The sequence below is a fragment of the Impatiens glandulifera genome, chromosome 7 (assembly GCF_907164915.1).
Source record: "Impatiens glandulifera chromosome 7, dImpGla2.1, whole genome shotgun sequence".
In the NCBI taxonomy this organism is placed as follows: Eukaryota; Viridiplantae; Streptophyta; class Magnoliopsida; order Ericales; family Balsaminaceae; genus Impatiens; species Impatiens glandulifera.
Window position 1 is genome coordinate 30,035,470 of NC_061868.1, and position 13,038 is coordinate 30,048,507.

General features: G+C 33.3%; 1 protein-coding gene across 1 annotated transcript; it reads left to right on the forward strand.

Annotated features, from left to right (window-relative positions):
• Positions 1–368: 368 nt before the first annotated feature.
• Positions 369–6,592, forward strand: LOC124910726 (autophagy-related protein 11). Its single transcript, XM_047451405.1, has 5 exons — positions 369–2,134; positions 2,899–4,360; positions 4,426–4,643; positions 5,522–5,738; positions 5,946–6,592. The coding sequence occupies exons 1-5, from the start codon at positions 1,188–1,190 to the stop codon at positions 6,336–6,338; spliced, it is 3,237 nt and encodes a 1,078-aa protein (XP_047307361.1). The 5' UTR covers positions 369–1,187; the 3' UTR covers positions 6,339–6,592.
• Positions 6,593–13,038: the final 6,446 nt, after the last annotated feature.

The window sequence follows — 13,038 nt, forward strand, 5'->3', positions numbered from 1 at the left end:
TATGCGCCTAGTTTGCGGGCTACTTGATTAACATGTTGTCCCATTTTATTTTATTAAAAATAACTTTTTAAAACTTATAAGTTTATAAACAATTTTGATATAAATTATCATTCACATTCATGCTTTTAATAATTAACAAGTCCAAACAACCCAAAACATGTTTGTAATGGCCCAAATATATATAGCTATTTATTTTAAATAATTGAATATTAAAAGGTAAAATAACTAAACAGTCCAATAATCTCGTAATCTAAAATACAATTTCTACTACTAATTTTAAATAAAAATATATTCAATAAGATCATAGAAGATCTGGAGTAGTCTGGGAATTTCATAAGAGGCAGCCAGACGTGGTTTCCTTTCATCTAACCTTATTATAGAGAGAGAAAGAGAGAAGAGTAATCTGCTCTCTTTTGTTCTTTGTACCGCCGGATGATTACTTCTTTCTTACAGAAGGATCTCCTGCAAATAAAATATTCTCTGAATAAACGAGTAGAGCAGCGAACACGATTTCTTTTATATATATATATATATATTTATATATATAGAATTTCGCAGGAATATAAATAAACATACGTGGGTGGGTTTTCTTCTTCTTACCCATTTTGAAGTAAACCACCTCTACCTTCTCGTTCTTTATCTATTTATGCACGTCATTCATTGATTCATCCGGTCTTTGTTAATTATACTCACCTGGGGATTCAGATTATCCTCAAAAGGTTTCGACTTCCATTGTTATATTAATCTGATTTTATGTTCTACCCTTTTTCGTTTCTGATTTCAGAGATTCACCACTTAGATTTTGTTGTGGGTGAAGACCTAGGCTATCTCTTTTGTGGATTTCTGCATAAAGGAAGGTAATTTGTTTTAATTGGGGCTAAATATTCGTGGTGGGTCTGAAGATTATCCAAATTTCGCATTCAATCGGGGGGGGGGGAAGGAAGTTGGTGATTTGTGAACAAAATCCTCGGTTTTCGGATTGGGATTGGGGCTTGATAAAGTCAGTCGTGGTCCCAACATCAAAATCGAGGGTTTATGGGTTTGTATTATTCGAACTTGCGAATTTCCTGCTGACAAAGTGGTGAGGAAAAGGTAACTACTTCTCGGAGGGTTTGTTTGAGGTATCGGAATAGATAATCTGTTGTGAAGTTGGTCTCTGGATTGTCCGAAGAAATCAGAATTTCTTGATGGATTCCATTGTTTCTGAGGATGTGGTTCAGCGGGGGAGACTTCTAGTTCGTATTGCTGAAAATGGACACTCAATCGAACTGGATTGTGATGAATGTACTCTAGTTGAGGCAATCCAGCGATTCCTTGAACCAGTATCTGGAATTCAAATAAATGATCAGCTGCTGTTATGTTTGGAAATGAAATTGGAAACCCTAAAACCGCTTTCCTCATATAAGCTTCCATCTGATGATCATGAAGTTTTCTTGTTCAATAAATCGAGGATGAGAAGCAACTCAATACCTCCTTCCCCTGAGCTGATTGAAATAGCTGAAATCCCAGAGCCTTCACCTCCATCATCATCGTCATCAAATCCTCATCCTTTAGATGATGCTTCAGATCCTGCCCTAAAAGCATTGCCTTCCTATGAGAGAATATTCAGGTACCATTACCAGCGTGGCCACTCGATTTACAGTCGCACCCAGTTGAAACTCGAAAACTGCGAGAGGCTCCTCCTGGAGCAAAAGGTGCAGGATAGAGCATTGAAGATAGCGAGAGGAATTTTGGATCATTTCTATCGGATGATTCTCCAAAACTACATGGATTTCATGAAGTGTTATACTCATCAAAATAGAAGCCACTCCAGCCTATTGATGAACTTTGGAAGGGACATAGACAAATTGAGAACATGCAGACTTCACCCTTCCTTAATAACTCCTACCCGTAAGTGCTTGCTTGATTTTGTGAAAGAAGGCAACTTGCGGAAGGTGGTGGATGATTGTAGTGGTTCTCACAAACAGTTTGAGAACAAGGTTTCCGAGTTTAAACAAGACTTTGGAGAACTAAAGCAAAGCGCTGAACAATTGTTTGCTAGTAAAGCTTCTTATCTTATAGTTGATTTGGAAAACGCCATTAAGGAACATTACCCGTATATTCATGAACAAAAGAGCATAATGCAATCTCTAAGGTTAGCATGTTTCTTCTTCTTCTTCTTGAATATGCTTATGAACTAATTCTCACATAATTTGCTAAAATGCCTTAGGGTGGTTAGTTAGATAGAATTGAAAGTTAGGTGCTGAATATTGAAAACTTTTGTCGAATTAGATTAATGTGTATAGTGTGTACAATAAATGCTGAATAACCAAATAAAAATATCTTTCAAGTATTTGATGTATGTACGTGCTCCCAAAGGGGCGGTGACACTTGAGGAAGTAGGCTCTTTGGAGAAGGATGAATGGTTTCGTGACTCTTTTTGTCTTATTGATGTTTTTGCTTTTCGATTCAGTTTGATTCGAAATTATAACTTTTGATAAACATTGTTGTCAGAACTTGTGCATATTTGATTGGTTTCTCTTCCTCAGATGTGTGCGGTTTCGCCCACTCATAAGAGGTTAATGAAAATCGTCTCACTTTAAAAGAAAAGGTACTTAGTGTAAGTTGAGTTGATTAAATGTCGGAAAAATACTTAAAATATTATTTACCCTTGTATAGTGGCATAATTTGATTTATTTAATAGGGTTAAACTTGTCTCTTGCATGCCCTTACTGTTACCTAGTTAAAAGCCTGACTTTCTAGCTTACTCTCAGCTTAATCTAAAATAATTAAGTGATTTTATATAACAATTATTATATGAACATAATTCAAATAAGCACTTAATTATGTAGATTAAGCTATAAGTTTTGTTGCTTCAGTATGCTCTTAATATGTTACCTAGTTCTCTCATATATGCAGCAAAGATGTCAATATGGTGAAGAAGCTAATCGACGACTGTCTTTCCAACCAATTATCCCCTTCACTTCGTCCACACGATGCAGTCTCAGCCTTGGGCCCGATATATGACGGTCATGACAGTATCTGTCTTCCAAAAATGGAGGCTTGCGACAGTGCAGTTTCACGTCTTCTGGATTTCTCCAAAGATAAAAAGAACGAGATGAATCACTTTGTGCACAACTATATGCAAAAAATGGCATACGTTCAATACACGATAAAAGATATTCGTTACAAGTTCTCTGTTTTCACAGAAGCGATGAAACGCCAGAGCGAACAATTTGAGTTCTTGAGGATAGTCCGTGGCATCGGCCCGGCGTACAGAGCTTGCTTTGCGGAAATAGTGAGGAGAAAGGCTTCGATGAAACTCTATATGGGAATGGCAGGACAGCTGGCGGAAAAGCTCGCGACCAATAGAGAGACTGAGGTTAGGAGACGTGAGGAATTTCTAAAAGTGCATAATTCGTATATTCCTAGGGATATTTTATCAACAATGGGATTATACGATACTCCGAACCAGTGCCACGTGGACATAGCTCCGTTTGATTGCAACTTGCTTGATATTGATATCACTGATTTAGATCGTTATGCTCCAGAACATTTAGTTTCCGCGAAGGTTTCATTGTCAAGGTCTAACGATAGTGTTTATTCTGCTGGAGGAGAAGAGAATGCTGCAGATGCTGCAGGTGAAGGTTCTGAATTATTCGAGATTGCTGGAACTAGTAAGTTGGAAGTTGAGAATGCTAAGCTGAAAGCTGATCTAGCTTCTGCTTTAGCCCGAATTTGTACCTTAAGCCTGGAAGTGGAAATCGAATTGCTTGATGATAGTAATATAGAAAGTGCATTGAAAAAGGCAACTGACAAAACAACTGATGCTTTACAACTGAAAGACGAGTATGAGAAGCAGCTTCACTCTTTGCTCAAGGATAAGCAAATTCAATGCGATTCATATGAGAAAAGGATTCGCGAATTGGAGCTGAAATTGTCTGATCATTATTCCCCACCAGCTTCATCTAGTAAACCAGAACTCTCGGGTGAATCCATGGATGAGGGTTCGTCTGTAACAGATCCTTTACATGCAAAAGTTGGTCTTTACACGAAACCGACTGGATTGGATGAGAATATGACAGACTCCTCTTCTAGTCTAAATCCCCATTTAGATACATCAATGATGGAAACGCCGCCACCACCATCGCCACACAATAATGATGATGATGGAAAAAATGTCGCGGCTTCAGATGCTTTACAGAAACAAGGTTCAGATTCCAAAGCGGTTGGCGATCTTGTGGTGGAACTGCAAGATGCAATTAAAGAGAAGTCAAATCAACTAAGTGAAACAGAAATAAAACTAAAAGATGTGACAGAAGAGGTTGATAAGCTCGAGAAGGAGTTGGATCTCAGTCGGAAGCTTCTAGATGAATCTCAGGTTGTAATTTTATACAGTGCCTGTGGACCTGGTCAAATTTATTTAACGTTTTAATTTATTTGCAGATGAATTGCGCTCATTTGGAGAACTGTCTGCACGAGGCTAGAGAGGAAGCCCAGACTCACCTATGTGCTGCTGACAGAAGGGCGGCTGAGTATAGTGCTTTGCGTGCCTCTGCTGTAAAGATGCGTAGCCTTTTTGAAAGATTGCGTACTTGTATATCTTCGGGTGGAATTGCTTCATTTTCTGAATCTCTGCGAACTCTAGCTCAATCTTTGGCCAAGTAAGTTTACATTTTTATAATGTTTTTTTGAAATCGTTGTTGACTATGATGGTGGAACATGCAAAAAGACTGAGTACCACCAGAAAGAAATTCTGAAATAAGATATATCTACAACCATGGACATCAATTCAATTAAGCATTTTTCAATTAGCTGGCATCATCAATGTTTTAGTGAGATTGAGAGATGAAATATTATTCTATGAGACTAGGATTCTGTTTGACCTTCATGTAATAATCTTATTCAGTAATCTCTGTTCAATAATTTGTCAAAGCATGCATCTCATGTTGAATCGTTAATGTCCGGCTTCATTTGGAAATGTCATATATGGATAATTGTTGGAGACTCGAATGATGGATATTCAAGCATGATCATAGAGGGTTGAATAGTATATTGGAAGAGCACATGGCTAAATCTAGTATGGATCATACATGAACGACAATTGGCCCTTATAAACAACTTGATGTAGTATCTTCCTTCATCCCTTTGAAACAAAATGTGACAAAAGGATGATCTAGGTAAGGTTGATGATATAGGTAAGGATCCTGATGGGATGATATTTAGAAAGTCAGTGTATAAGAAATTGGTCTGAATCAATTGATGGTCTCCGAGATTCAGTAACAAAAATGTTTCCAAATTGGGCCGCTATGCTTTTAAAAAACTCTCCACATCTTGAGAGTTGGAACTAATTGTGGAATTTTTGTAATTATCAAATTGCATGTCTACACTGGTAGCTGAACAGATATAGTGTGTGTTGTTTAAGTGGCATATCCTGAATTCGACCCTATCATTTTAGTTTAGTTTACATATTCATTCATCTTCTTTTATCTTTTAGCATCAAAATAATTTTCCTAACTCCCTTTTGTTCCTATTGGTTCAGTTCCACCACTGGTGATGTTGAAGATGAAGGTGCTTCTGAATTCCGTGAATGTATCCGAGTACTAGCTGATAAAGTTGGTGTCTTATCAAGGCATCGTGCAGAACTTATTGAGAGGTACTCTAAAGCCGAAGCTGCAAACGAGCAACTTAAGAAGGAGTTGGAAGAAAAGAAAGAGTTAGTTAATACTCTGTACAGAAAACACCAACTTGAAAAGCAGGTAAAACTACATGAGATTTCTTTTCTTTTTCAAGTTGAAAATTATTTCAATTAATCCCAATAGGTGATATGATCTGTATGTGTGTTCCTATATGAGAAACATCGCAAACAAGTTTCCTCTTAGTGCATATAACCACCAAAAAGACCGATATTGTTTAATTTAAACATTGGCAAACGGTTATGTTAGATGTGAAGTGTTTGTTTGCAGGCCAGCAAAGAGAAGATATCATTTGGGAGATTGGAAGTCCACGAAATAGCTGCATTTGTTCTCAATTCAGCATCAGGACACTATGAGGCTATACATAGGAGCTGCCCTAACTATTATCTTTCTGCTGAATCGGTTGCTCTCTTTACCAATCATCTCCCAAACCAGCCAAGCTACATTATTGGTCAGATTGTGCACATCGAAAGACAAACTGTCAAGACTGCAGCCACTACTGGAGGGTCACCACCACCGCCTGAAGGAGGAGGAGGAGGCAATGGTCGGTTGAATTTGAACATGTCTTCAAACCCCTATGATCTCCCACTCGGATGTGAATACTTCATAGTCACGGTTGCAATGTTACCTGATACCTCCATTCATTCATCTCCTTCTTCCTGATCTTGAAAAAAAAATCAAACAAATTTGAAGGATATGATGGAAGACGATGAAAACACGAGAGAAGTTGTAAATATAAATTGTGTCAATATACTCTGTTCTTCCAGGAACTTGTTGGGATTCTTTTCTCTTATCTTAAGATGATTTTATTTCTGTGCAGCCTTCCAGCCATTGATGGATCTCATCCTTGTACATAAAACATCTTTTGTTTAGAAGAACCACTTGCTGATGATGATATCTTTAGCTTTTCACATTGCTTCTTTCTTTGTTTTTCATAAGTCAAATTTTGTCATTAAAATGTTTAATTTATTTTAAAAGAAAAAATGGTTAAATTAGCTGTCTAACAAAAGACTAACTAGAAAATATTAATTTGTTAAAGGTGATTTGAGTGAAAAAAAAAATTATTTGTAGAATTTTTGATTTAGCAGAAAATCATATGATTGGTAGTAATCATGAAGATCCAAAATAGGAACTCTTTCTAATTCTACCATATTTCTATGTTCATTTTCTCAATATATTCTACCTCTATTCAAATTTTTTACAATACCTCACTTCCTATTTTAACTTATTCAAATATTAATTTTATAATATATATTATATATATAATTAAAATTAAAATTAAAATTAAAATTTCTAAACTAAATAATTAAAATAAAATAAAAATTATATATATATATATTTATATAATTAAAATTAAATATTCTTAATTAAATAATAAAAATTAACTTAAATATTACACATTAAAATAAAATGTATTATATAAATATTAAAATAAAATATATTACATAAACAATAAAAAAAATACATTTGATAAAAAATAAAATAAATAAGTCGACATTAAATATTAATGACGACCATGTTCAAGGCATCGCGAACTGCGTCTAATATGTCTTTCTTGTCTGTATCGTCCACAAACTATCATTTTTCTAGGATTATTTATTTCCGTTCGAATATGACGTGAGCTTTGACCTCTCTCACCACATGTTTTTTTTGTTTTTCTAATGTTTTCATCCGCAATGAGAACGCCGTATGTCTCAAATAGTGGAAATGTCTAATATGCTTGATTATGAATTGGGTTAAATTCGAACTTCCACATTTCACAAAGCGTTGATAGATTGTGACATGATTCAATATATTGCTTTCAATCTAGACTGCATGTCAAACAACCTGCCATAATATGTGAACATGGAAAATAATATCGATTCCATTTTCCACAAGAGCAAAACTTCTACATAAATCTACATTTTGTTTATTACCACATTTTCAATACTCACTTTTGGTTATGTATTGTGCAATAATGACTTCGAAGACTCCCCTTTGTTCATTATATGGAATAACGTTGTGTGACGATGCTCTTTGTTAAACAATTTTACATAATTTTTTTGACGTTTTGTAATAAGTTTAACCATTTTGAAGGTCATTAAAAGTCTCGGTTCGTCTTTGTGCGACTAACTTCACAGATCGATAATATATATATTCCACCATTGCTGTGACCGGTAGAAATCGAGACGAACGTAAGATTCCGTTGAAAATTTCAACCATGTTTGTTGTCGTTTGACCATAATGATAACCTCCGTCATAAAACATAATCCACATTTTTAAAATCTTTCGCAATATTAAAGATTTGAAATGACAATACATTGAAAAGAAAATTGATATTAAAGATTTGAATTTACAATATTCTGAAAAGTTGATATTAATTATTTAAATTGAGAATACACTGAAAAAGTTGATATATGGTTTGACAAATTGTCATTTTTTATATATTTTATTTTATTTTCTTTTAAAGGAATATATTTTAATATTTATATAATGTATAATATTTAAGTTAATTATTATTTTATTTTAATTATTTAATTTAGAATATTTAATTTTAATTATATAAATATATATATATATATCTATATATATTCGATTTTTATTTAATTTTAATTATATAGTTTAGAAATTTTAAATTTTAAAATCTAATTATATATATATATATATATATATATATATATATATATATATTATAAAATTAATATTTTAATAGGTTAAGGTGGGAAATTGGATAGTTTTCAAGTGTATTGTGGGAAGATTGAATGGAAGTGGGTATATTAGGAAAATGAACATAGAACCGGAAGGGATTCTCCGAAATAGGATGACCATTAACCGCCACATTAATAACCGATCCTTGATCTTACGGTTGGATGGATCTCGCAATTCCTTCAAACAATTCTTGATAATCCTCGCAAAATTCGACAAAAGTTTAGGTTTGTGCCAAATTGTTCTGTTTATACTTTCCTTTCAATTTCAATGAGTAGTTGGATCTCATTGAGGTTTTTGATATATTAGATTATCTCAATCCTAGCTATTAAGCCTTTTCAAAATTGTAAGAAGAAGGAACACTAACAACACATTTTTCTTTGTTAGATTTTTTTTCATCTAGATGTGAATCCAAGTGAAATCACATCTCATAATTTAGTAAGAAAAATATTATAAATGGTTGACGGTTTTTTATATAAAGATATCCAAGTACAAAACAAAAACAAAAGTGTTTCTAAATAGGCCTACTACTCACCAATATATTTTATCAGCACAACATATCTTATTATATATTTTTGTTTGTGTGTTTGTTTAATTAGATAGAAATATATTTGAGAAAATAAAATTTACACCAAATTTAAATGTGAATTAATAGTGAACTTTAATCCAAATTAATTTACACCAAATTCAAATATGAATTAATGGTGAAATTTAATTCAAATGAAATTTACACTAAATTCAAAATGTGAATTAAAGTAAAATTTAATTCAAATGAAATTCACACCAAATTCGATATAAATTAAGGTGAAATTTAATCTAAATGAAAATGAATTTATTAATTATTACAATTAACATTAATGCCTTGAATGAGATAATTAACAAATGTTGTTAAATGATGTTGTAACTACAAAATATTATTGTTGGATGTAACTTGTAAGGATAATGAAAAGACAATTAATGATAACCATTGGATGGATGAATGATGGATTACTGACTATTGGATTAAAAAAATGGATTCACTAGTAAAAAAAAGACCCTATAGCGATTGGTAAACCGATCGGTATTACTGATTTTAGGCTTTAATTTTCAACTATATATATATCCTACATAGAGGTGACAATGAGGCGGTTCAGAGATGCGTTTAATGATTTTCTGCCTACCATCAAGTTTTCCAATGAGCCTCCGTTGAGGTAGTTGTAAGGTGAATGATGACATCTACCTCGTTTAGATAAGTTCCCATCAATTGGGAACATTTTTGTCGGTAAGTTTTGAGGAAGATGTAAACACTAAAAATTTACATACTAATTTATATAACTAAAATAATTATTTTAATTTATTTTTGAATAAATAAAATCGAAATAATTAACCATAACACCAAAACCCCAATTAAAACAATTAATTAGACTAATTATTGTGATAATTAAAGTCTAATTAATTAAGATTAAAAAAATGAAAATTATTTGGGATAAATGTTATACTCATCTTGAAATAATTTTAGAAAAATTAACGGATTAAAATAAATAACTAATGATGAAATGAGGTACCTTCATCCCCAAAATTATTTATTTAACCCAAAAATATACAAAACGTAATAAAATAGATGGTAAAATATTTGCCATATTTATTTTAATATTTTGTGTATTTAAAATTATCAAAATTAAAGTCAAAAAGGGTGAAAGAAAAATCAATTTCTAACAATCCATTAAGATTTTAAATAAAAAATAAAATTTGTAATCGGGTGTAGCCGATATTTTGTAAAATGGCTATAGCCGAAGCCGCAACCATTAGATGAGCACTGGATTTTTATCCAACGCTGCAGACGTGCTCGCGTTTCCCGCTGCAACTAGAGACGCACACGTCCGAATAGTAGGCGTTCACTTAACGCCCGTTAGCTAAATCTCTAACGGAACACCCAAACGCCAACGACGTTGGACAAACTACTGATGGAACGCCCACAAAACGACATCGTTTTGATCGGCACCATCTTCTCCAACACAATCGTCGGAAGAATAAGAATAGATTCATCTTTGATTATTCAATTATGGAACTTTCTCTTTAGTCAACCTTTCTGGATGATTCAAAAGGAATAATGATCATATTTCCCTTACAAGAATATAGATGAATCACCCATATTCCGACCAGTTGACTCAAGAACAACAAAAAAACCATTAATAGTTTTTGGATTATTCGATCCAATTGGATGGATCAACCGACTACAGACATCTATAAATAGCTTCCCTGAACAAATACGAAAAGAAGAGATCAACTCTTCAGTTTCAAATCGAAAATTTAAAGAAATCTTCCATTAAAGCTAGAAGCTTCTAGAAATTTCAATTTTTTATTTAAGTCCTTAAAACTTGGATCTAAGCATCCCAAATTTTTGAAAGATTAAAAACAATCAATCAACCTAAAACAGAAAACCCAAATTTAAATTTTAAATATCAAAAAAATGTATTTGTAGTTCTTGGGAGAATTAGAATCACAATAGAGAAAGCATTCCACCATGATTGTAAAATGTTGGGCAACTGTTTGGATCTTGATTGATCCATCCCGATTATGTTTGATCAAAATTAAAATTTTCAAAATAACTGAAATTTTTGAGTTCTTAATCTGGTCAAAACGAACAACGAGTGTGTTTGTACTAATCAAGTATATGAGATATAAAGAAGTTATTTAATACCTCATTTCTTCTCAAAACAACTTTATAATAAAAAATCCAATTTTTTATCATAAACTGTTTTGAACGATTTGATCATCATCGATTTTGATTGACACATTGAGATGATGATCAACATATTTTTGGGAGCTTTGTGAAGCTACCCAAACCCTTAGATCAAAGAATCCAAGTTCAAATCAAAAATAAAAATCTACATTTTTGTGTTCTTGAGGCCCGAGAGACCTAGAACTGGGATCGAGAGGTTTGACCGACAATCATCGGTCAGGACCGAGAGGCCTGACCTAGGACCGAAAATTCCTAAACTCGGGACCGAGGGACGTAGCCTACATCTAACTTGGGACCGTGGGGTTTATACACATAGACCGATAATCTCATCCAAAGACCAAGAGTCCTTAGCACCTAGACCGAGGGACTTCGACAATCTGACCAAAAATCCCAAGTGGCTCCTAGGACAAGACCGAGGATTTTTAGATCACGATCGATAAAAAATGGACCCATGTCTCAAGACTCCAGTCCTAAAGCCTGTTTGGTTCTCTTTTTCAAAATCTAAAATTATTTTTGTAAGTTTGGAACCCCAAACCATTTTCTAGAAAATCCCAAAAAATTAGAAAATAATTTCAAAAATATTTTTGGGATATTTTCACAAAATAATATTTTGACTAAGGCTCATTTGGTGTTCATTTCTAAACCTAACACCCTTAAATATGACTGATGTTTATCAGGTACAATCCTCCCTAGTTATCATCAACAACAAATATCTGCATTTAAATATTATTGTTTTAATATTTTAAATAACACTAAGACCTAGATGCATGACTAAAACTGGAAGAATAATTGGTTAAAAGTCAAACGTTATACAACCGATTTTTCAAAAGTCAACTATATAAGTAGAGACCATTTTTAAAACGGGTACTGAGGATGAAGCGGGAAAGTCCTTTCCCAAGTATCACCAAACTACGAACTAAAAGAAAACTCTAGCCAATACATTTGTACACATACGACAACTTTGATTATTTTTCAAAAAAATCAATTGGCGACTTTATTTCAAAATAAATAATCTTTTAAATTAAGTATGTTTAATTAATTAAACTAAAGAATTTCTAAAAAATCAAATTGTGATTTGATTACCGCAAATCTTTAGATTATTTAAAAATTGAATCCCAAATTAATTTCTAATGTTTTCGGGGATGATTTAAAAATTTTTTAAAATAATATTTAATCTTAAAAGAAAATTTCTGACACGCAAACTGATGTTGAAATTCTCAAACCTTGGGCTTTTCCTTAAAAACCTAAACTAAAGAGTTTTCCGGGAGTTAAAATCGGGGATGGAAAACCATAAAAATCTAATTTAGCCTTAAAACCTTGGTCGGCTAGAGTTTTAAGAGAATCGAGGATGCTAGTGCATGGACAAGAAATATATCACATGCGATCGATGTCATAACTTTCAACTGAAGCAACGAGGATGCTTAAATCGCGATTGAGGAAATTCGCATCTAGCCTATTTTTCGACCGAGCGCTTAATCGAAGAACTTCTTAGTCTCATAAACGAGGAATTCCCCAACCACATGACCAAGTAAACTGCCACATTACCAAGGAATTCCTAGCCTCGTTACCGATGCCCACGCTTGTGACTTGCGACCCACTCTAACCCAATACCTGATTCAACACGCCTTAAGCCCTATTTATTTCACAACTTTTATTTATTTTCCTATTACTGTGTTTTAATATCTTATTTGATTTTTATAAAAATTCTTAAAAAAATGGTTGAAAATAATATTTTTGTATACGGGCCACATCTTCTAAAGGCTTCATATAGGTCCATTTGTAAATTTGTGTCATTGTCTATGCGATATATGTCGCAATTTCCAAGGGCCCATTATTCCATTGAGTTGGATTATGTTTTTCTAGATCATTTAGCAAAACGATCTTCACCCTCCAAATCTCGCACATTTGTATCGTTTGTGCCGCGGTCGTACATTTCGTGCGATCTATGCGCGCCTT

Coding starts and splice junctions, on each gene's coding strand:
- LOC124910726 (XM_047451405.1), top strand. CDS start 1,188: ATGGATTCCATTGTTTCTGAGGATGTGGTTCAGCGGGGGAGACTTCTA. Junction 4,644..5,521: donor CTAGCTCAATCTTTGGCCAA/GTAAGTTTACAT, acceptor CTATTGGTTCAG/TTCCACCACTGGTGATGTTG. Junction 5,739..5,945: donor AACACCAACTTGAAAAGCAG/GTAAAACTACAT, acceptor GTTTGTTTGCAG/GCCAGCAAAGAGAAGATATC.